At 43.3% G+C, this 25956-nt stretch overlaps 1 protein-coding gene across 1 annotated transcript in view; it reads right to left on the bottom strand.

Annotated features, from left to right (window-relative positions):
- The window catches only part of TMEM178B (transmembrane protein 178B), a 336121-nt gene extending 330136 nt beyond the window's left edge, over positions 1 to 5985 (bottom strand). Inside the window, exon 1 of the mRNA XM_036111337.2 lies at positions 3920 to 5985. Coding sequence (XP_035967230.1) covers positions 3920 to 4301 — 382 coding nt within the window. The 5' untranslated portion in view covers positions 4302 to 5985. The remainder of the gene's footprint in view (positions 1 to 3919) is intronic.
- Positions 5986 to 25956: the final 19971 nt, after the last annotated feature.

Below are 25956 nucleotides of genomic sequence, written 5' to 3'. Positions count from 1 at the left end.
ATGTATTCCCTGTGATGCTAACAGACTGGGGGAATTTTAAGGACCAGGTCTTATTCATCGCTGCGTTCTTGTGGTGTGTGCCCATCGCATAATATATGTGCAGTAAATATCTGCTGAGCACATTAGTCATTGCATATAAATATATGCAATGTTTTGTTAAATAAGCCTCAGTGTATTGACAACCACTCCCTGATTATATAGATCAAATTCTCTTATAAGGCCTATTTTCAAATAATAAAAAAGTTCTTAGAGTCTCAGTTGAAGGTCTATTTATTTTAAGCCATATCAACATAACATTTCAGTACAAATCAAAGAATATAAATGTTCCCTGGAACAAAATCCTACCTGTAGCTGCTCCTCCTAAGGGTCTGGGAGTCTCTTGGATTTCAGAAACTGATCCTGTCATTGATCTGTCCCCCCCGTGCTTGCAGTGACTTACTAGGGAGACACTGACACAGTTGAAAAGCAAGAAGACAAGAGGACTTGATTATGGACAGAGTCATATGGGAATTCAAGGGTGATCTATCCTTGCTACACCCTCTACCCAATCCTACCTCCAAGAAGGAAATCATCAAAATCTTATCTAATGTGAAAAATACTGGCGTGGGTGATACATGTCTGTTCCGTGACATATGCTATCCCAAAAAAAAGTACTGTTTCCCTTATTCCTTAGCAAAACTTTTTTGCTCAAAAAAATCTTCCTTGTTAAATTATGTAGCAACTGTTGCAATATTAAACTGCCCTGGGAGCCACCCTGGTTCATTTTTTTTCATCACAATTCTCTGACTAATCCTTTATTTGGATTCCCACACAAGTGTTCCTACAATTAGAATAAGCTTTTGATGGATACAATTCTGTGAACCTTATTTGTATGAAATATTTCCCAAGGACCAAGCATCTGGTGAATGTATTTTACAAATGATTTTCTTTCCTGCCCTTCAGGAACTTACAGTTCAATAAGACAAATAAATATACAGTGACCAGAAATGCACATTCGTTGGTACAATCATGGCAGTGGGCATTGAAGAAATGGATTTCAGAGAGAACATGCATCCAAAGGACTTCATCTTCAAATCAGATATAGATTTGACTTTTGTTTTCTTATTAATTATGTGGTTTTGTTTTATTTTAAAATGCACAAACAGCACTTCCTAATGTAATGAACATTGATTTAACAAATGATTGAGTTACATGGGGCTGTATGATCATTTAGATAAATCTCTAGTTTTCCCATAATACTGACAGATTTTACACAGTCTTTTCTCCGGTTTCCCTTCCTTTCCCCTCACCCAACACATATCTCCCAGAATTTGCATCTAAGATGCTCCCCCAAAAGACAAAGGACTAACATATCTTCTGAGGCTACTAATGAATACTATGAGGTAAGTATCTTTCCCTAAGTTGCCTGCCTTAAATTTAAATATAGGGATATCAACTTTTTTTTTACTTCCTTCCAAAATGTGCCAATCTAGGAAGAATGCTGATTAAGTCTAGAAATTATGTTCTATGTTATTGGAATTGCTTGTGAATTCTACTAATATAAGATGCACTTATTTCCAAAATGTGTCTCTTGTTGCTTAGAAAAGAGAAGATCTAGCTTTCACAGATTATGTTTTGAGGTTAAAAATGAAGATTGTGACCTTAAGTCCCTCAAGATTTGTAAGGCTGGCATGCCATCTATCTCAATAATACCTAACAAGAATGTCAAATGGACAGAAACGGCCCTGGTAAGCGGGTGTTTGCAGCTGACAGTGATTGCTGTATTTTGGGTGATGGGGAACAGCATCTCCATTAGTTCAAGTGAAATACAATGCTCTGCCAACTCTGGGTATCAGTGTATTCAATCCCCCTGCTGTGCAGTGTCCATTTTCTGTTGCTGCAATTAAAAATCAGTCGATACAAAGTCAAAATGTTGTACCCTCTTCCCCTATCCCTTTCCCTGTCACTGTGTTTCCAGCTTCACCGGAAGAACATGTCACTATGGTAACGAAGCTGTCTGGTGCACAGACCAAGTCAACCTTTCTAGCCGGATTGCTAGGCAAAGCAACATGGAATCAAAGCCCTCAATGGAACCACCAGGAGCCATGGATTCCATCCCCCTTTTTCTGAGTGGAGTGAACCAATGCCAGACAAAAGGATACCCAATCCATCGTGCTGCCAGAGACCTTTAAGAAAGGAAATGCAAGAATGTCCTTCAGCAAGTCCTACCACTGTTTTTCAGTGTTATTAACATGAATTCTTCCTCATGTTTCAGCTAACTTCCTACCATTTCAATTTTAATGAAAGCGGAGCACAAAAAAACGACATAACACTTCATGAATCTGAGAATCTGAACGCTGTTACAGTCTACCCATTGTTAAAAAAGATTCTGTTTTCTTTTGCCTTCCTACTTCTAAATCCAAACCAAGTTACTCTCTTCTGGAATTCTCTAATATCCTGCCCATCTTTACAAAGTTGTAGAGCTCCAAATGGGTCACCCTGCTCTAATATGAGCCTAACTCTGAAGCAGTTGCGGTGTTTGTAGTATTAACACACTCATAACCGAATCAGCTAAAATCCCTAATCATTCTACAGAAGCTACAAAACAAACACGAAGATGGATTCTCCTTCTGGACTTCACCTCACCTACATCTGACTAGCCACCTAGACCATACCCACTGCCTGTCATCTTAAATAATTGACTTTTTTTTTTTCAAATTAACTATTTTTTCTGATCAATTTCAACATTTTTCTGAATCAAAGAACATCAGTTCTCACAAATAATATTTTACAACAGGAGCAAACCTGCATTATAATATTAAGGGACAGTAAGAACTGTTCCATCTGGGCCTCAGAGACTTTGCAGAGAACATCATTTTCACCTTGGCATTACCATTTAATAGTTGAAGAGAATGAAACACAGCGGGGGCGGGGGGGGGGGGGGGGGGACAAGCCTCAGAAAGTCACACCACATCTTCCAGAATGCAACTACCCTAGAAGAGAATGCATTCCCTTTTTCAGAGCAATATTAATATATATCCAAACAACATTTCAATGGATTAACCGAACAGGGTGGTCCCCAAAGTATAAATCATCCAAGATTTACAAATTGCATCAGATGAACAGACTTTTAAAAATTATGTGATCAACATTAAAGTACCCAAGAAATTTTCATCATTAGCAAATTAAGTCTGTTTTCTGTTTTGGAAGACTTCAGGTATTTTTGATATAAATCTTCAGAACATGGTAATTTTTTTTCCGCTGAAGTGCCCACTTTGGTGTTACCTGAGGAACTACTTTTTATGTGTTTATTAGGCCCTGCTAAATTCGATGCACACAAGTCACTTTTGTCAACCACCTCCCCAAAAGGAGAGATCAAGAATCGTGGTATGATGCTCCTGGTCAACAGGCCTGTCGCTGCAACGGGGCAGGGGCTGTGATTTACTGATGTTTATGTGACCAATGCCTGCACCGTGCTCAGTATAGTCTAGCACTTAGCAAGCGTTTGTGGCGTGAATAAGGTGAATAAGGCCTTCTCGGTGAGATGCTGAATCAGTTCGACATCTAAAACAAAGATTAAAACTAGGAGGCTGTCTGCCTGACACATCATTCTCAAATTTGGGGCTTGCTCTGCGAACAACACAACATGAGAGATTCCCTCCATTTTCAGAGACTGATGAAGCACTAGCCTGGATTAAAAACCCCGGCCCACGATATTCCACGGGAATCCCATCAGACCAACGCAAGACCAGAGGCCGGCCAGAGAGAAGCAAGCCTCCATTACCAGCTACTGGGAGGCAAGTTCTGGCCAGTCCGAGGCTCCGCAGGGCCTGGCTAACCTGACCTCCCGGAAGCAGGAGGCCCGGGAGACTGTGGCCCGGCGAAGGGAGGAGAGGGTGGCCGGGCCTAGGCAGCGCCACGCCTCGCGCCTCGCGCTTACCTTTCCGAATGAGGGCTGCGATCTCGGGGTCGAAGCCCTGCCGGTGGCACTTCCTCCAGAGGCCCATGTTGGTGGAGTTGTACTGCCGACTGCACTCGTCAACCGGGCTCATGGCGAAGAGCTGCCGGCGGTTCCGGGCCCGGAGGAGTTTGCCCTCCCAGCGGTCCAGGCGCGAGCGGCTCGCCCGGAGCGGCAAGTTGTTGTTGTTGTTGTAAATGAAGCCGGGGTCGACCCGGCGGGTGTTGAAGGCCTTGCACCTGTCCCTGTGCTTCCTGGCGTCCGTCTCGTACCAGTGGTCCGAGCAGATGGCCACAGCCAGCATGCCGAGGGCGCAGAGCGCTAGCGAGAGGCCCGTATAGAGCAGTAACCTTCCGGCAGCCATGCCTCCGCTTGGCGGCTACACCATGGGCATGATCCGCCGCAGCCTCGCCTTCCCTCCGCGCGCCCGGAACAAAGCGGCGGGCGGCCGAGCCAAGGGGGGGAGGGGGACCGGAGGGGGGACTCGCGCGGCGGCGCCCCCTCGCCCCCGCCTGCCAGTGCGCGCGGCCCAGGGACTGCGGGGATGGGGGCGGGCAACCTAAAAAGTTCTGATCCGGGGAGGCTCGGGCGGGCTCCTGGGCATCCTCCGGGGCAGGTGCAGCCTCGGGCGGCGGCGAGCGGGACAAGACCGCCTCCCGCCCCCTCCCTGCCCCGCAGGAAGCGACTGCCCTGAACCGGCCGCGTCTGCACGCGGCCGGGCTTCGGGCGCCGCTGCCCTGGGGCCAGAAACTAAACACCAAGTGCCCTCGGCTGCAGTGGGGCTGCCGGGCTTTCTTTGTGCAGGGTAGCGATGGGACCCCTCGCCTGGCTTTTTCTTGGGGTGAGAGGGTGGGGGCTATCACGAGGAGCTGCGCGACGACCGAATGAACTCCGGCACCCGCGATGCGGCCGGCCAGCGAAGGAAACCTCCAGATGCCAGGGCCGGCTGTCCTGAGTCCCGCCTGGGTCTCCCACTCAGCGACTCTCCCCCTTCCGGTCTGCAAGCGAAGAAATGTTCTTCCTCTCTGGGTCGGGTCTTTTTAAAATCTCCGTCCTCTGGTCACCAGCAGGTCCCTTGCTCTGTCTGGCCAGCGCGCTGTTCTCAGAGGCGGGCTCCCCGTGGGCGCACGGTCGCGGCCGACCTTTCCGCGCGGGCTCCCGGGTCGTCTGCGTCTGGCCTCGCCATTCAGGAGGCCCCTCGGGCCGACGGCGCGGTCACTCGGACGGCGTTAGGGGACGAGCCTTGGCCCGGGACTGAGGACGACTGGGCGGCAGCTGGCGGGCGCGAGGGGCAGGCTGCGCAGAGGAGGGTGCACCCGGCAGGGCGCAGGGCGCACGGCGCGGGGCGCGCGGAGCTCGGCTCCCGGTGCCTTCAACACCATGGACAGGTCGCGCGATCGGGGCTCACCGCCAGCTGGGCAGCCAGCCCCCGGGGCGTCATGCCGATCTCCCCAGCGCCCTCTTCTTCCTCAGTATCCACTCGGCAGGTTCCAGACCCGCCTCTCTCGCGACGCCTCTGCCTCACTTCATCTGGCTCCCAAGTAGCCCCGGGAATGTGCTGCCCAGGTGCAAAGAAAATGCTGCAGGCACCGAGGAAAACAGCGGCCCCGGCCCTTCAAAACAATCCGCCCCCTTCTCCCGCCACCCGAGCTCGGCACTGTAGCTGTCTGCTCTGCCCAACTGGAGTCAGCCGCTCTCAGACTGCACCATTTTCTTCGCAGCCCACCCGAGGCGCCGGCTCACTCGGCAGCGTGCAGAGAATCCCGTCCCGGTCTCAACGTCCCACGATCAGGCTCCTGGCGCGCGGTGGCCGCCGAGGTGAATGGGGCGAGGGTGGGGGAGGGAGGCTGAGTCGCTGCCTTCTCCTCTAGCCGCGGCGGCTCCGGGGCCTCGCGGGCCGGGCGGGTGCTGGGGAGCGAGAGCCCCGGCTGCGCCCGGGGTGCTCGGGAAATCGCATCGCCCGGCTGCGAGCGCCGGAGGAAGCCGCTGCCGCGCTCGCTCGCTCGGGCGCCGGGCGCTGCAGCCTTGGCTAAAACCCACAGACGAGAACACGGAGCGCGCAGCCAAAAGCTAGTGATGTCATCCGTGCAACGTGAGCCTCATCTCTTATTTTTCTAGCATCCTTAAAGATAAACTGCACCATTTCCCAGGCACGAAATGTCTAAGCCTTAGTCTTTGACCAGGCAAGTCAATGGTGTCTAGATAGGTATGTGCCCAACCACATCCATATTTATGCACATATACATATATGTAGTATGTAGCATGTTTGTTTACACGCATTATTATAAATTTAGGGATGTTGCCTCCATCTCCTATTTATCTCTTTTCAGTGGTGGAAAATTCCCTCAAATCGACCACAGTTCTTTAAAGGCTGCTTATTGCAGAGTCGGCATCCGGAGGGGCTGAGGAAGTTCCCTGCGTCCCCCAGTTTTGGTCGCCGGTATCTTGGATCACATTTGATCTTTGTTTTCCCCTAGAAAGCCACAGGCGCTACCTTGCTAGCTACAGGCGTTTCCCCCTGGGGCCTAGTGCGTCGGTGGGGTTGCCACGGCCAACCCCAGTCTAGCCCCACGCCAGCACCAGACACCCCGACACACACCCACCTCCACCTGCCTCCACCTCCCTCCCTCCCCAGCAGGAAAGGATTTTTCCAGCAGGAAATTGATTGATCCTTTCAAGGCCAGAGGAAGAGAATGTTAATGGGTGTGTAGGGGGGGTGCTTAATAGGTATTTTGAAAACGCCCGGGGGCTCGCTCTTTGAGAAGGGGAGGTGGGGTTAAATGAAACCCCGACGCGGGATTTGTCCTCAACTGGGTGGCGGCTGGATTTAGGCTCAGCGCGGGCTCTGGGAAGTAGTGAAGGACCCCAGACCTTGAGCGAGTGGGCTGCAAGCGAGCCCCACTTCATCCCAGAAACGCCCCCCCCCCCCCCCGGTCCGGCTCACGTGAGACAGCGCCGCAAAGGCTGGGAGCCTCCCTCCCAGATTGAAAGACTGGGTTTTTCTCTCTAATGCTCGCCCCTCATTTGCACCCGCACTCCAAAACCGGGGGCCCGCACTGCCGGGGAAAGAGCTGCCCCGGGGAAAAAGAGTATCCGGCACCCTGCTTTGCAAAACGGGGCCTGCGAGCCAGAAAGAGCGCACCTCCACCATATTCTTTTTGTCTTTTTTCATCCTCCCTGCAGTTTGAAAATCGGGAACGAGGCGTTTCAGTGCCATCTAGTGGGGGAGGGGCGAGCCTCGCTTTCCGTCCCTGGATGCGGCAAGGGATTTGCTGAAAGGGACAGCAGAGCCTGAGCATGTCCGCTCGGTTCTTGGGTGCCCAGCTGGTCGAGAGGCTGTGGGCATGTGCCGTTTGCCCCCTCCTGGTCCCCTGGGTTCCCTAGGACGGCGAGGTGGAGCCAAGGAACTTGGCCACAATGTCTTCTCACCTTCCTTTCTACCCTCCTCCCACCAGTACCCTCTCTCCCCCAACCGTGAAAATGTGGAAACACTTTGTACATGCAGACGATGTCTGAAATTTCTGGAGCTATTTTATTCTGTAAAGCCCAGAGCACTTGTAGGCTAACAGGATGTCTGTGTTTGACCCTAGAGAGGAGGCAGAAAGGTGATATGATACCTACAAGGTCACTCGGCAAGTTGGGGCACATCCAGCATTAGAGCCTCACTCTCCTCATTCCCAGCTCTGCCCTCCCCCTGAGAACCAGCTGCAAGAGGTGCCTTGGAGACCCCTGGAAGCCCAGGCAGTTATCCATTTGGCAATGAAGGAACCTGTTCATTTTATCTCTATCTGTCCTCCCTCTTCCATTGTTCTGTCCCTTTCTTCTTCCTTTTTAACTTTTTCTCCTGGCCTGAGCCTTAGGCCTGCTTCCCAGGATGTGCCTTGCCCCTCCTCCCATGGTTCTCCTCAGCAGTCCTGTAATTACAGGGCCCTGCTGGGGGAAGGGACCTAAATGGCACACTGTCCTCCTCTTTTCTGACCATCATTAAAATTCTGTTCTGAAATTTTTGTCCTTGGTGACATCCCAAAAGCCTTTTAAAGATGTTCATTTGAGGCCTCCTTTGAAATGCAGTTTTCCTGGACAGCCCAACTCCATTTGGGGAGGATCTAGTATTTGGAGCTAAAAAGATGGTGGATTCTTCCTCTAGCCTGTGTAACAAGGGACTTTAGAGTCAACCACACAACAGTGCATGAATCTCTCCTAGAACATTTCCCAAAAAGTAATGGCCAGCTTCTGCTTGCACACTTGCAGTGATAGGGAAATCACTCTCTTGGCAAGCACCCTGTTCCACTGTCAGATGGTGTAAATGGTTAGACAATCCTTCCTGACATTGAGTTTTATCCTAGATCCCTGTAATCCTACCCATTGGCCTTTGAGAAGCCCACAGGTACCTGATTCCTCTCCCATGTAATGGTCCTTCTCATACTTCACCTCAGCCATCATGTTCTCCCTAAGCCTTCTTCCTTCCAGGCTAAATACCCCTTGTTTATTTCCTCCTTGAGCTTGCTGCTCCTGGGTTTCTGATTCTTCCTGATTATTAGTGTGTCTTGTATCCAGCAGTGCTCCTTCATCTAACAGCCAAGTCAACCAATAAAGAAAAAAACACCATCACACAGTCAGTCATGTTTTCACATGACCCATGTAAAGTTCTAATAATCCTCACTTTCTCTTCTAGGATCTCTTCTACAACTCATCCCTTCCAAATGCTACCCTAGGATCTTGCCCCAAAATGATATTAAAATCATTGGTTTGCAGTTTCTGAAATCCACATCTTTGAAATTTGGAATTTTATTTGCTCACACACAACCTCCTTCCTTTCTCTAACCGATGTTCACATTCTCCAAGCTTTCTCCAAGGCCAACAACAGATATGCAGAGATATCATTAAAAGTTCTCTCTGTTTCCTGGGGTGCAGTTCACCCAGAGCAGATAGATGCTTTCTTACAATCTCTTCACCCATTGGGAACTGTCTTCAGTTATTATATTTGTTCTACCCTACCCCCTACCTTTAGTCTGAAATCACTCTCCTTGACATTGTCTATTAGAAGCAAAATAAAAATTGATGAAGTGTGTTTTCTCTTTGCCATCTATCAACATGCCATCATTTGCTCAGAGAAAAGGCCTCCTATATATTCTTATTCCTGTTTTCCTAATTAATGTTGCGCAACTGGGACATTGATTGAAACCCAAGAGTTATCTTCTACTTTAGGCCTCCCGACAGTGCCCCAAGTGTGTAATATGCTAGTATTTATGCTTCTTTCTACATCTCATCACAGAGCCACACTGGTTTGTTAGGGACTTTCCTTCTTTTCTTCCTCATTAGGGTCATTAGAACCTCATTAGGGTCATTAAAGCATTTTCATCTCACCCCTGGGCATCCAACGCCTCTCCTTGCTTTATTTTCTTCTTCTTCTACCACACCATCATGTTAATCTTATATTCTACAGTTATCCTTTACCAAAAATTCTGCAGTAATTTCATCTAGCCTGTAGATTAAAGCTCAAACTCTTTACCCCCTTACAAGGTTTCACAAAGGCTTCAGGCCATTTTCCAAAGCTGACCATCACACTCCCTTAGACACACTCTCTGTTCTAATCAGGCAGCCCTCTAAACATGTTTTGAAAAACCCCCACATTGGCATCATTCCTCTTGCCCATAAAATATTTAACTGCTCTGCTTTTTAAAGTTCTTATAATTACAGGTGCCACATATCAGTAGGTCAAATAAATATCATTTGATCATCTCACTAGAAGCTGAAAAGACAATCAATTAAAGCCAACAAACATTCTTGATATTTAAAACCTCTTCCTAAACTAGGAATGGTTTATAAAGAATAATATCATCTCCTGCATAAAGAAGTATTCCAAACTAGTAGGAATAAAACAAATATCACAACAGAAAAATGATCAAAGGTCATAAAAAGAAAATTTACAGAAGAAAAAATTCAAATGGAAAATTAACATATGAAAAAAAACCACTCAACCTCCCTAGTAATCAGAGAATACAATTTTTTTAAATACTTCTTTTTTGCCCATCAGAGGGAAAAAAATTTTTACATGTCTGTTAATGTCAAGTGTTGGCCATGGCATAAGGAAACATGGTCTCATGCACTGCTGGTAGGAGCATAAACAGATACAGCCACTCTAGAGGGCAATCTGGAGTAGCTATTAAGATGAAAACTAGATGTTTGTTATGATCCAGCAGATCTACTTCTAGATATCTAGCCTGTAGAAACACTGACACGAGGGGCAAAGAGCATCTTTAGTATGCTGCCCATATCCTAGGGCTTCTATGAGAAAACACCACAAATTAGGTATCTTAAAATGTCAGAAATTTATTGTCGGACAGTTCTAGAGACTAGAAGTCCAACATCAAGATGTTGGCAGGACCATGCTCCCTCTGAAACCTGTAGGGGAGAATACTTCCTTGCCTTCGAGTATCAAGGAAATCCTTGACATTCCTTGGCTTATCGATGCTTCATTCCAATTTCTGCCTTTGTTACCACATGACTGTCTTTTCTCACATCATCCTTCCTCTGTCGCCAAATTTCTCTCTTCTTATAAGGACACGAGTCATATTGGATTATAAGCCTACCCTATTCCAGCATGATCTCATTTTAATCAATTACATCTACAATGACACTATTTCTAAATAAATTTACATTTTGAGGTCATAGGCATTAGGACTTCAACATATCTTGGGGGGATGCTATTCAACCCATAACCCCACCTTTCATGTAACAAAGAAGGGAACAGGGGCACCAGGCTGACTCAGTCGGTGGAATGTGCGACTCTTGATCTCAGGGTTGTGGGTTTGGGCTCCATGTTGGGTGCAGAGATCACTTAAGAAGAAAATCCTGGGGTGCCCAGGTGGCTCAGTCAGTTAAGCGTCCAACTCTTGATTTTGGCTCAGGTCATGATCTCAGGGTCACGCTGGGCATGGAGCCTGCTTAAGATTCTCTCCTCCTCTCCCTCTGCCCCTCCCCTGCCAAAAATAATAATAAATAAATAAAATTTTTAAAAAGAAGGGGACCTAAGAAAACATACCTATATCTGCTTACCTGTGCAAAATGAAAGAGTGATGGAAGAACCAAGAAGCCTAGCAGACAACAGGAGGATGATAGCAGATAACCACTACCACCATTAGGCTGAAGGCAGGCGTGGCCCTAACAGAGAGCTCTGGGCAAGCATACAAATGAAGGCCCGCATCTCACGTGTCTACATGTTTACAGGTGTAAGTCAAATGACAAATCGTTAAATAAAAATGTTCTAGCCTTCTACCTTACAAATACCTTTATGATGACAAATTTTCAAATATGTGTAAAGTTATATTCAGGTATGAATAAAATTTGGCAAAATATCAAAGGCACCAAATTAATTATGCTTATTCATGTATTGATGGGCCAGCAATGCACAGGTGAGTAATAAAGGCATTCATAATTCATAACTTATAATACATATTCATAAGACTTACTTTTCTTGACTTTTATTTCAGAAAAATCACTGTTGTTATAATCAAGATTTTCACATAACTTTATGTTCTATTAATGGTAATGCCAAATGGTTTCTTTTTCTTTGTTTTGAGAGAGAGAGAGTGAGTGGTGGGGAGAGGCAGAGGGAGAGGGAGAGAGGGGGCTCGATCTCATGACCCTGAGATTATGACCTGAGCCAAAATCAAGAGTTGGACGCTTAACCAACTGAGCCACCCAGGCACCCCAGGACTTTCTTTTTAAATGATCTCTGCACCCAACGTGGGGCCCAAACCCACAACCCGGAGCCTGACATGGGGCTCGATCTCAGGACCCTGAGATCATGACCTGAGCTGAAATCAAGTCAGACGTTTAACCAACTGAGCCACCTAGGCACCCAATAGTTGTTTTTTTTTTTATTAATTTCAATTTGAAGGAACTTCCCTCTACTGAAGCAGTAACACTTGTACTGGAAATGTCAATAAAATTCTTTTTTTTTTTTTTTTTTTTTTTTTTTTTATTTATTTTACAGAGAGAGAGATAGCGAGAGCAGGAACACAAGCAGGGGGAGTGGGAGAGGGAGAAGCAGGCTTCCTGCTGAGCAGGGAGCCCGATGCGGGACTCGATCCCAGGACCCCGGGATCATGACCTGAGCCGAAGGCAGACGCTTAAGGACTGAGCCACCCAGGCGCCCCAAAAATTCTTAAAGCAATACTTATATTTGGACTTTTACATATTATATTCAAGCATTGTAACAATCACATATGACAAGTTATTGTTAATGCAAAAAATACTATATTACTTTTATCATATAAATCATTACCACATATATCATGATTTTTACTGTCAAAGTGATATCTAGATCCCTACAATACGTATTTAGTTCTTCTTTCAAATATTCCCTTGCTAGAATGAAAACTACCAAAAATCATAGTACATTGCTTAATTTGTTCAAATCTCTCTACAGTTGAGACCATATCTTGATTGATAATGGTTGGAAAATAGTTACTACAAGCATTATTTTGGGATTATTTGTACCTGAATCCTCTTCTTTAAAGTCATAAAACATTTGCTTTTCCTTATTATATTTCCTTATATTTTATTAGAATATCACTTTTGGTTTCAAATGCAGTTTATTTCTACTTAGAAAACTATTTTCTTTACAATTTAAAAAGTATTTTTAATCCCTTAAATTAAAAAAAAACACACATACAAATATTGTGCTTACCAAACAAAAGCATCCCACTTGTCAGTTCACGCTCTGCATCAGTTTGGGATTTTAAACAAGCCTCTGAAAAAAAAGTATTTTTAATCCCTTTAACTGAGAAATCACCAAACTTAGATCTACTTTTGTTATACTATTAACAGCAAGCAATAGTTCATATCAAAAAATTGTAGATCGCACAAATCTGACATTAATTTTATTTTCCATGAAAGACCACACTTTGCTCTGTATTTGAGGGCTTTTTATTGTTTCATTTAGCTTTCCTAGTATATCTTACATCCTTTCTAAATTAAATTTAATGGCTTTAGTCAGCATTTCCATTGCATGTCTTAAGTGACTATAAGGTCAAATTAAATGTGTTTTGTCTATGGATAGATTCAAGACATAGAAATAATCTTTGCCTTTCTCCAAAGAACTTCATGACTATTGGCTCAGTTGAGGCCACATCCCTAGTAACAAATTCAAACTACATTCCATATGTGTTATCAAGAATGTTTCTGGGTTTTAGGCCAAAACAGAGGTTAGGTCTAGAAATGCACTTATAGTTTAAGAGTAGTATGAATTACAAGCGCATGATATTGCAAAACATGCCTCCGTTACTGTGTGCCACTCTTCAAAATACCTAATTCATGTATAACTACAGAACCATGAATTGGAACACAAAGGGAAGCAAGAAAATGGATGCCCATCACGGCTGGGAAATGACACTTCCTGGTTCAAAAATCTACAACACATGTGCTATCTGGGAGGAAAGGTGTGACAAGTTCATTGTTTCATCTTTTCTTTGATCAAAGCTCCTCCACCCTGAGACCCTTTCCACGCTCCAAAGCAGTATATAACACCAACATCAGCTGCAACACAACCCACAAAGCTTACAGGCATTTAGATGCGGTTGTCTTTTGTTCTGAGGATACAGGGCAAGAGATTCAGAAAAGCATTTCCTTGGGGTCTGTACTACGTTAACCATGTGCAAATTTCAGTCCCCTGCAGTAGAACAGAGCAGGGAAAATCAAGGAACAAAGCTGAGGGCATAGAGGCCAGGATGGACTGGCACACAGTAGATATTCTCATCAAGTCAGGACCAAGACACATGTGCTCTCTCTACCATCACTGTTTAATATTTTGGGGGGTCAAGAGTAGAGCAGGCAACAGAAATTCAGAGTTGCAACAATTGCAAAGGGGAATGTAAAATGAATATTTTATGTGGATAATACGACTAGAAACTCAAAAGAATAAACTAAAAATACTCAAGACCAATACATTCCAATATAATAGCAATTCTTAGAAAATATACTGGAAAACTATCCCATATACAACAACAACAAAAAGCCTACAATATACATAAGAATAACAGTTACAAAGAAAGTGAAGGCTTTACGTGAAGAAAACTACTAAATTTTATCAAGAGACACAAATACCTGAAAAGATGTAGAAACCCACCATAGTCCTGAGTGAAACAACTCAATACTATAAAAATGTCAATTCTTTACAAAATCATTCGTAGATTAATGTGGTTCCAATCAAAATCTCAATAGGTTTTATTGGAACTTGGAAAATAATTCTAAAGCTCATCTGTAAAAAGCTAGTAGTGGGAATAGCTAAGATACTTTTACCTGATAATTACCCTCTCATAAGTATTAAACTATTTTTTAAAGCCACAATATTTTAAACAGTATGATATCAAACTTAGGGTTGCTGGAGGGGAGGTGGCTGGGGGGATGGGGTAACTGGGTGAGGGGCATTAAGGAGGGCATGTGATGTCATAAGCACTGGGTATAATACAAGACTGATGAATCACTGAACTCTACCTCTGAAACTAATAATACATTATATGTTAATTAATCGAATTTAAATTAAAATAAATAAATAATAATTTTTAAAAGGAAAAAATAATAAACAGTATGATATCCACTTCTTAGACATTGTACTTTCTCCCCAGAAGGCACAAGAGTTTTTTATAAATGAAAAGAATAAGGAACCCAATCTAATCATTCACCAAAAATCATGGCACACATGATTTGTATGAACTTAGACCTCTTAGGGACTACAATTCCACAAAATACGGAAATATGATGAGTGTATAACAGCCTCCCAGGCAGGCTCTGACCAACCTGGGTGCACTGTGATGGTATTTGGCTAATGTGATACCCTGATGTTTTGCAGGCATTGGCCTCCTGTGCCAAGGACTCGTGGTCTATGTGGACAGCATCTTGTTCTACTCCATGACCTGACGTATCATGAGTCTGGAGCCTGTAAATCCTTGATCACCAGCTACATCATCTGTTATGGAGTGTTTGTGTCCCACCAAAATTCACATGTTGAAGTCCTAACCCCCAATGTGATAGTATTTGGAGATGGGCCTTTGGGAGGTAATTAGGTTTAGACGACGGCATAAGGGTGGTGTCCCCATGATGGCATTAGACATCAGAAAGCTTGCTTTCCTCTCTCTCTCTCTGCCACATGAGGACACAGAGAGAAGGTAGTCATCTGTAAGCCATGAAGAGAGTTCTCATAAGAACTCCATCATTCCAGCACAATGATCTTGGACTTCCAGCCTAGAAAATTGTGAGAAATTAAATTTCTATTATTGTTTAAGCCACCTAGTTGATGGTATTTTGTTATGGCAGCCCAAGCAGATTAAGACATCATAACCCCCATAGCAACTCAAAGGGATACAAGTTTGAACCACAATGTGGAGTGTCTCCACCACATCATACCTGATCAAGTGAAATGATCTGCATGTTGCTGGACAAGGTATTAGTAGTTCTGGGATAGGATAGGCCCCAATTTCCCTTCCTAGATGTTGCTATTTCCTGGGATTTCCTGTTTATTACCAGCCATTTTAGTGCTCGTTCTCTCTCTTTTCTCACCTTGATAGCCATGGTGGCTGACCTCATTCATTTCTTCTTCCATATTTCATGTGTGAGTACTCTTCTAGGTTCTTGGAGACACCAGGGAAAAACAAAGAAAGACACCTGACCTCATAGAGCTTATATTCTAGTAGTGGGAGACAAGTAATAACCAACCAAATAAATAAATAAATACATACATACATACATACATACAGACATACATAAAGTAGTATTGTAGAAGATGATAAATATTATAGGAAAACAATAGAGCAGTGGGTAAGAGTGTTATGGACTGAATGTTTGTACACCCCCAAAATTCGTAAGTTGAAGTCCCATCCCTCAAGGTAACTGTCTTTATAGATAGGGTCTTTTTAAAAATATTTTTTATTAACATATAATGTATTATTTGTTTCAGGGGTACAGGTCTGTGATTCATCAGTCTTACACAATTCACAGCGCTCATCATAGCACGTACCTTCCCCAGTGTCCATCACCCAGCCACCCCATCCCTCCCACCCCCCTCCACTCCAGCAACCCCCAGTTTGTTTCCTAAGATTAAGAGTCTCTTATGGTTTGTGTCCCTCTCTGGTTTTGTCTTGTTTCATTTTTCCCTCCCTTCCCCTATGATCCTCTGTCTTGTTTCTCAAATTCCTCATATCAGTGAGATCATATGATACTTATCTTTCTCTGATTGACTTATTTTGCTTAGCATAATACCCTCTAGTTCCATCCATGTCATTGAAAATAGCAAGATTTCATTTTTTTGATGGCTGCATAATATTCCATTGTGTATATATACCACATCTTCTTTATCCATTCATCTGTTGATGGACATCTAGGCTCTTTCCATAGTTTGGCTATTGAGGACATTGCTGCTATAAACATTGGGGTGCATGTGCCCCTTCGGATCACTACATTTGTATCTTTGGGGTAAATACCCAGTATTGCAATTGCTGGGTCGTACGGTAGCTCTATTTTCAACTTTTTGAGGAACCTCCATACTGTTTTCCAGAGTGGCTGCACCAGCTTGCATTCCCACCAACAGTGTAGGAGGGTTCCCCTTTCTCTGCATCCTCGCCAACATCTGTCATTTCCTGACTTGTTAATTTTAGCCATTCTGATTGGTGTGAGGTGGTATCTCATTGTGGTTTTGATTTGTATTTCCCTGATGCCGAGTGATGTTGAGCTCTTTTTCATGTGTTTGTTGGTCCTTTGGATGTTTTCTTTGCAGAAATGTCTGTTCATGTCTTCTGCCCATTTCTTGATTGGATTATTTGTTCCTTGGGTTTTGAGTTTGATAAGTTCTTTATAGATTTTGAATACTAGCCCTTTATCTGATATGTCATTTGCAAATATCTTCTCCCATTCCATCAGTTGTCTTTTGGTTTTGTTGACTGTTTCCTTTGCTGTGCAGAAGCTTTTTATCTTGATGAAGTCCCAATAGTTCATTTTTGCCCTTGCTTTCCTTGCCTTTGGTGATGTTTCTAGGAAGAAGTTGCTGTGGCTGAGGTCGAAGAGGTTGCTGCCTGTGTTCTCCTCAAGGATTTTGATGGATTCCTGTCTCACATTTAGGTCTTTCATCCATTTTGAGTCTATTTTTGTGTGTGGTGTAAGGAAGTGGTCCAGTTTCATTCTTCTGCATGTGGCTGTCCAATTTTCCCAACACCAATTTGTTGAAGAGACTGTCTTTTTTCCATTGGACATTCTTTCCTGCTTTGTCGAAGATTAGTTGACCATAGAGTTGAGTGTCCATTTCTGGGCTCTCTATTCTGTTCCACTGATCTATGTGTCTGTTTTCGTGCCAATACCATACTGTCTTGATGATTACAGCTTTGTAACAGAGCTTGAAGTCCGGAATTGTGATGCCACCGGCTTTGCTTTTCTTTTTCAACATTCCTCTCTCTATTTGGGGTCTTTTCTGGTTCCATACAAATTTTAGGATTATTTGTTCCATTTCTTTGAGAAAAGTTGATGGCATTTTGATAGGGACTGCATTAAATGTGTAGATTGCTCTACGTAGCATAGACATCTTCACAATAATTGTTCTTCCAGTCCATGAGCATGGAATGTTTTTCCATTTTTTTGTGTCTTCCTCAATTTCTTTCATGAGTATTCTCTAGTTTTCTGAGTACAGATTCTTTGCCTCTTTGGTTAGATTTATTCCTAGGTATCTTATGATTTGGGGTGCAATTGTAAATGGGATCAACTCCTTAATATCTCTTTCTTCTGTCTTGTTGTTGGTGTATAGAAATGCCACTGATTTCTGTGCATTGATCTTATATCCTGCCACTTTACTGAATTCCTGTATGAGTTCTAGCAGTTTTGGGGTGGAGTCGTTTGGGTTTTCCACATAAAGTATCATATCATCTGCAAAGAGTAAGAGTTTGACTTCTTTGCCAATTTGGATGCCTTTTATTTCTTTTTGTTGTCTGATTGCTGTGGCTAGGACTTCTAATACTATGTTGAATAGCAGTGGTGATAGTGGACATCCCTGCCGCGTTCCTGACCTTAGGGGGAAAGCTCTCAGTATTTCTCCATTGAGAATGATATTCACTGTAGGTTTTTCATAGATGGCTTTTATGATATTGAGGTATGTACCCTCTATCCCTATACTCTGAAGAGTTTGATCAAGAAAGGATGCTGTACTTTGTCAAATGCTTTTTCTGCATCTATTGAGAGGATCATATGGTTCTTGTTCTTTCTTTTATTAATGTATTGTATCATATTGATTGATTTGCAGATGTTGAACCAACCCTGCAGCCCAGGAATAAATCCCACATGGTTGTGCTGAATAATCCTTTTAATGTACTGTTGGATCCTATTGGCTAGTATTTTGGTGAGAATTTTTGCATCCGTGTTCATCAGGGATATTAGTCTGTAGTTCTGCTTTTTGATGGGGTCTTTGTCTGGTTTTGGGATCAAGGTGAGTGGCCTCATAAAATGAGTTTGGAAGTTTTCCTTCCATTTCTATTTTTTGGAACAGTTTCAGAAGAATAGGTATTAATTCTTCTTTAAATGTTTGGTAGAATTCCCCTGGGAAGCCATCTGGCCCTGGGCTCTTGTTTGTTGGGAGATTTTTGATGACTGCTTCAATTTCCTTAGTGGTTATGGGTCTGTTCAGGTTTTCTATTTCTTCCTGGTTCAGTTTTGGTAGTTTATATGTCTCTAGGAATGCATCCATTTCTTCCAGATTATCTAATTTGCTGGCATAGAGTTGCTCATTATATGATCTTATAATTGTTTGTATTTCTTTGGTGTTGGTTGTGATCTCTCCTCTTTCATTCATGATTTTATTTATTTGGGTCCTTTCTCTTTTCTTTTTGATAAGTCTGGCCAGGGGTTTATTAATCTTATTAATTCTTTCAAAGAACCAGCTCCTAGTTTCGTTGATCTGTTCTACTGTTCTTTTGGTTTCTATTTCATTGATTTCTGCTCGGATCTTTATTATTTCTCTTCTCCTGCTGGGTTTAGGCTTTATTTGCTGTTCTTTCTCCAGCTCCTTTAGGTGTAGGGTTAGGTTGTGTATTTGAGATCTTCCTTGTTTCTTGAGAAAGGCTTGTATTGCTATATACTTTCCTCTTAGGACTGCCTTTGCTGCATCCCAAAGATTTCGAACAGTTGGGTTTTCATTTTCATTTGTTTCCATGAATTTTTTTAATTCATCTTTAATTTCCTGGTTGACCCGTTCATTCTTTAGTAGGATGCTCTTTAGTCTCCATGTATTTGAGTTCTTTCCAACTTTCCTCTTGTGGTTGAGTTCTAGTTTCAAAGTATTGTGGTCCAAAAATAGGCAGGGGATGATCCCAATCTTTTGGTACCAGTTGAGACTTGATTTGTGACCCAGGATGTGATCTATTCTGGAGAATGTTCCATGTGCACTAGAGAAGAATGTGTATTCTGTTACTTTGGGATGGAATGTTCTGAATACATCTGTGAAGTCCATTTGGTCCAGTGTGTCATATAAAGCCTTTATTTCCTTGTTGATCTTTTGCTTAGATGATCTGTCCATTTTAACACCTTGTTGATCTTTTGCTTAGATGATCTGTCCATTTTAACACCCTACTATTTTTGTATTATTGTCAATGTATTTCTTTGATTTTGTTATTAATTGGCTTATATAATTGGCTGCTCCCATGTTGGGGGCATAAATATTTACAATTGTTAGATCTTCTCGTTGGATAGACCCTTTAAGTATGATGTAGTGTCCTTCTTCATCTCTTATTATAGTCTTTGGTTTAAAATCTAATTTGTCCGATAAAGGATTGCCACACCAGCTTTCTTTTGATGTCCACTAGCATAGTAAATGGTTTTCCACCCCCTCACTTTCAATCTGGAGGTGTCTTTGGGTCTAAAATGAGTCTCTTGCAGACAGCATATCGATGGGTCTTGTTTTTTTTATCCAATCTGATACCCTGTGTCTTTTGATTAGAGCATTTAGCCCATTTACATTCAGGGTAACTATTGAAAGATATGAATTTAGTGCCATTGTATTGCCAGTAAAGTGACTGTTACTGTATATTGTCTCTGTTCCTTTCTGGTCTATGTTACTTTTAGGCTCTCTCTTTGCTTAGAGGACCCTTTTCAATATTTCTTGTAGGGCTGGTTTCGTGTTTGCAAATACCTTTAGTTTTTGTTTGTCCTGGAAGCTTTTTATCTCTCCTATTTTCAATGACAGCCTAGCTGGATATAGTATTCTTGGCTGCATATTTTTCTCATTTAGTGCTCTGAATATATCATGCCAGTCCTTTCTGGCCTGCCAGGTCTCTGTGGATAGGTCTGCTGCTAATCTAATATTTCTACCGTTGTAGGTTACAGACCTCTTGTCCCGAGCTGCTTTCAGGATTTTCTGTCTCTGAAACTTGTGAGTTCTACTATTAGATGTTGGGGTGTTGACCTATTTTTATTGATTTTGAGGGGGGTTCTCTGTGCCTCCTGGATTTTGATGTCTGTTTCCTTCCCCAAATTAGGGAAGTTCTCTGCTATAATTTGCTCCAATATACCTTGTGCCCCTCTCTCTCTTTCTTCTTCTTCTGGGATCCCAATTATTCTAATGTTGTTTCACTTTATGGTATCACTTATCTCTCAAATTCTCCCCTCGTGAGCCAGTAGTTGTTTATCTCTCTTTTTCTCAGCTTCTTTATTCTCCATCATTTGGTCTTCTATCTCACTAATTCTCTCTTCTGCCTCATTTATCCTAGCAGTTAGAGCCTCCATTTTTTATTGCATCTCATTAATAGCCTTTTTGATTTTGACTTGGTTAGATTTCAGTTCTTTTATTTCTCCAGAAAGGGTTTCTCTAGTATCTTCCATGCTTTTTTCAAGCCCAGCTAGTATCTTTATAATTGTCATTCTGAACTCTAGTTCCGACATCTTACTAATGTCCCTATTGATTAGGTCCCTGGCAGTCGGTACTGCCTCTTGTTCTTATTTTTGAGGTGATTTTTCCTGTCTTGTCATTTTGCCCAGAGGAAAATAGATGAATGAGAGAACAAAATGCTAACTGGGTAACAACAACCCTAGAAAAATATACACTAAACAAGTCAGAAGAGACCTGAAACTTCCAGAAAGCGGTCGCTTTTCTGTTCATAGAATTGCTGCTATTCTTTTCTTACGATCTCCTCTTGAGTTTGTAGGTGTTCTGAATGGTTTGATAACTATCTAGCTGAATTCCTGGGACCAGACGAAATTTAGGTCTCCTACTCCTCTGCCATCTTGCTCCTCCTCTCACCTAGATAGGGTCTTTAGGAGGTAAGAGTTTAAATAAAGTCGTAAGGATGAGGCCCTAATCCAATAGGACTGGTGGCCTCATAAAAAGAAGAAGAGGAGGAGGTCTCTGTCTCCACCCCCCTCGATCTCTCTTTTCTCTTGGCCACAGAAGAAAGGCCATTTGAGGACAAAAACAGCCATCTATAAGCCAGGAAGAGAGCCCTTATGAGGAACCTAACTGACCAGCACTTTGATCTGGGACTTCCATTCTCCAGAGCCATAAGAAAATAAGGTTTTGTTGTTTACACCACCCGGTATATGATATTTTGTTGCGGCACCTGGGAGACTAATACAAAGAGGAGTCATCTCATAAAAGAGAGAAACATGGATAGTCTTTGGAGGGTGCCAGAGAATTTCAGGGGGAGGAAAGCTTATTTACCTACCTCTCTCTTTCTCTCTCTCTCTCTCTCTCTCACACACACACACCCCCAGGCTCACCACAGCATAGCCCGGGCTTACCCGGCTAACCCCCAACTCCAGCCTGGCATCGAGGAACCATCTTCCCAAAGAGAGCCTCACGGGTATGAATTTCCATTCCTCCACCCCCTTCCACAGAGGCAGGCCTTGCAAGCACCCCACTTGGGGAAGGGGATTACTTGCCAACAAAGGCCTTTGCTTAGAGGCGTGGCCAGGGCACCTCCCTGTGGGAACTCACACAGTCTGCAGGAGCTGACAGAGACACAGAAAGAAGCTCATTCAGAACAAGCCAGCAAGCCTTTGTCAAGTGTACAATTTCCTGTGTGCCAAGCAGCTAAAACTCACTGGGAGGAGCCCTCTTCTAGAAGGGAATAAAAATAGTTCCTGCCAGAGAGAATCCTCCACCCAAGGCCTCTGTGGTCATTTAACCCCACTGCAGCTGACCCCAACGGTGCAGCATGAACAGCAATCAGAGCCCCACAAACAGCCAGAGGACCTTGGAAATGTAAAATGCTCAAAAAGAACCTATTTTAGGGGTGCTTGGGTGGCTCAGTCATTAAGCGCCTGCCTTCAGCTCAGGTCATGATCCCAGGGTCCTGGAATCGAGCCCCGCATCAGGCTCCCTGCTCTGCGGGGAGCCTGCTTCTCCCTCTCCCCCTCCCCTGCTTGTGTTCCCTCTCTTGCTGGGTCTCTCTCTGTCAAATAAATAAATAAAATCTTTAAAAAAAAAAAAGAACCTATTTTAAGGGTATAATTAGATAAGTACTCCAAAATGAAGGTTCAAATATTTACACTGAAATACTATTTGTAATAGGATTCACAAATGTCCAACAACAGGGGTTAGATGATTAAATCATAATACAGTCATTCAATGGAATGATAAGAAGCCATTAAAAATAGCATTTTAAAGGAGTATTTAAGGGGACACCTGGCAGGCTCAGTAGGAAGAGCATGTGACTCTTGATCTTGGGGTTGTGAGTTTGAGCCCCACGTGGGGTGTAGAAGTTACTTAAATAAAACTTTAAAAAATAAATAAAGGAGTTTTTAAGGATGTAGAAAAACACTCAAGAGATGCCGGTAGGCGCAAAGAGTAGGATATAAAACTGTGGATGAAATATGATCCAAATTTTATAAAGAAAAATCAGTAACAAGGAAATACACCAAAATGTTAGAATTATTTCTTGATTATTTTCTCTTTAAAGGGTTTTGTATTTCTGGAGTGCCTGGGTGGCTCAGTTGTTTAAGCATCTGCTTTTGGCTAAGGTTGTGATCCCAGGGTCTTGGGACTGAACCCAGCTGTCAAGCCCTGGGTCAGGCTCCCTGCTCAGTGGGGAGTCTGCTTCTCCCTCTTCCTATGCCCCTCCCCCCACTCTGCTCTCTCTCTCTCTCTCTCTCTCTCCTTTCTCTCTCAAATAAATAAAATCTTTTAAAAAATAAATAAAGTGGTTTGTATTTTCTAGATTTTATATCATGAACATGTATTACTTGTCTAAAAACAATAGCTATATTAAGATAATAAAGTCACTCATGCTCAAACTTTTATGTGTATGATTAATTCCCCCATGCAGCCAGGCTTCCCTAGGTTCCAACTGAACAAATTCATTCAAAAGCACAAATTCATGAAAGAATCACTGACATCCAAAATTAAAAGTGTTTTCCTTAGAGATAATTCTGCCTCTAAGGGCTTTGAACTGTATATTTTTGCCTTACTCTTTTTGACAGTGAAGATTCTTTTCAGGAGGAAAAAAAAAATGTCATGGTTTTTCCAGGGTTCTCTGCTCATTGCTTTAAATGTTCCATCTTGTATGACATGTGCAAGCAAAAAGCCATCACCTCCCTCAACTGGATCATTATGTTTTGATCTGACAGGCATGCACTATAAAGAAGCACAGATGTGGTACAGGACTTTAAATGGTTTTGCCAAGTTTACAAGGTTGACTGTGGAGCAACCTGACAGGTGGGGCTCTAACCTGAGCCAAGTGGGAGTGGTAGAGAGGGTGAGTCACCACCCAGAACTAGAATTACAAGAACAGAATATAGAATCAAGATAATGGGACCCAAAATGTCCACAAAATGAGAGAGGACAAATAGCCAGAGAAGAAGCAGGAACTGTGGACTAAAAGCAAGTTTCTGGAGCAGGGCAAGGGTAGTCCCATCAGGAAAACCTCTAGAATCAACTCAGATAACTGGAAGGAGGTCAGGTCAGAAGAAAAGCTATGAGCATCGAGTCCCCATTTGTTGGTTGCCTATTTCGTGCCAGACATTGTACGAAGGACTTTTGATTTAATCATCATGACAATTCCATAAGCCAGTATTATCCACATTTATTAGATGAAGGGAGCCACTCAGAGAATGACTTGCCAAAGTTCACCCAACTGGTAAATATTGGGGCAGGGATTTAAATCTAGATAGAGCTAACTCCAAATGCCAATCTTTTGGCACTGCGAATCTGCCACAGACCCTGTAAGTAAGAGACAATGGAAAGGAAGGTGATTTCCTAGAGTCAGAGATGGAGATCCATGGTAGGAGCGTGCTTACGATATTCCTGACAGATGGGGTGCCTGGGTGGCTCAGTTGGTTAAGCGTCTGACTCTATTTTTTTAAGATTTTATTTATTTGAGAGAAAGAAAGTGTGTGCCAGAGAGAGCATGAGCAGGGGAGGAGGGGCAGAGGGAGAGAGAGCAGCAGACTCCCCGCTAAGCAGGGAGCCCAACGCAAGACTCCATCCCAGGACCCTGCGATCATGACCTGAGCCAAAGTCAGATGCTTAACCAACTGAGCCACCCAGGCACCCAAAGCATCTGACTCTTGATTTCAGCTCAGGTCATGATCTCAGGGTCATGAGATTGAGCCTCGAGTTGGGCTCTGCACTGGGCATACAGCCTGCTTAAGATTCTCTCTCTCCCTCTCCCTCTGCCCTTCCCCCACCCCACCCCCACCTCGGCTCACTCTCGTACTCTCTCTCTCTCTCTCAAAATAATAATAATAATATTCCTCACAGTCAACCAACCTAAGAGGAAATAATCTGAGGTAGTAAGATGCATGGCTGTGCATATGACAGTAAGTCCATCTGAAGTCAAATTTCCAAATTGGAAAACCTCTTTCTAGGGACCAGACGGGGCTGACAGACAGTTCAAGGAAAATAAAGTTGGTTTAGGCTTTAACAAAACCATATAGCCCTATTTGTAAATCTGAAAAAAAAAAAAAAAACTAGATTGATCAGAGTCAATACTATAAACACCTGTATTTTGAATCTTCAGCATTGTAGTCAAGTCTGTGTGTGCATGTGTATGACTGACTTGTATAAGATCACTTGCTTAGGTTGACGTTAAAGATTGACCTCAAAAAGAAACTGATCTCTCTCCATTGATGACAGCAATTACCAGGGTTTATACAAAATGAGACTATGGGGAAGAGGTGGGGACAGGATTCTATGCTGCTCTGTTGTCTACATTTTGCCTGCAGTTTGGAAATACCAAATCTGGCCACTTGAGCACTCTATCAGGGGAAGTTCATTCCAGGTCCCAATATTACCCCCATCAGCAGGGCACTAGAAGACTTGTGACTTTATTCCCTTTAGCTGTGATCTTTTAAGAAGAGTTTCTAGTAGAGGACTCTTGCCAAATCAATAAAAGTTTTTGGTTTTTCTGTTTTGTTTTGTTTTTGAGAGAGAGAGAGCAAGGGTAAGAGGGGCAGAGGGAGAGAGAGAGAGAGAAAATATCTTTTTTTTTTTAAAGATTTTATTTATTTATTTGACAGAGAGACACAGTGAAAGAGGGAACACAAGCAGGGGGAGTGGGAGAGGGAGAAGCAGGCTTCCCACCAAGCAGGGAGCCAGATGTGGGGCTCGATCCCAGGACCCCGGGATCATGACCTGAGCCGAAGGCAGACGCTTAACGACTGAGCCACCCAGGCGCCCTGAGAGAGAGAGAGAGAGAGAGAGAGAATCTTAAGCAGGCTCCCCACTGAGTGCGGAGCCCAGACGTGGAGCTCGATTTCACAACCCTGAGATCAGAACCTGAGCTAAAATTCAGAATTGGCCGCTTACCCCATTGAGTCACTGAGGCGCCCTACCAATAAAGGTTTTTAAAGTCATGGTTAGTGCTCTTTTCTAGAAAATTTTACAGAAAACTTAGAGAGAAGCAAAAAGAAGAAAATAAAACTCATCGGTCAGAATTTTGCTGTATAGACTTTATATGGATGTACAAAATAGTTATTTACAAGTAGATATATACAAAAATCATTCTCCATGTACTATTTTGTCAAATGCTTTCTCTACATGTACTGATATG

Source organism: Halichoerus grypus, chromosome 12 (assembly GCF_964656455.1).
Source record: "Halichoerus grypus chromosome 12, mHalGry1.hap1.1, whole genome shotgun sequence".
Lineage (NCBI taxonomy): Eukaryota > Metazoa > Chordata > Mammalia > Carnivora > Phocidae > Halichoerus > Halichoerus grypus.
The sequence above is the reverse complement of the archived record's forward strand: the minus strand, read 5'-3'. Positions and strand labels throughout refer to the sequence as shown.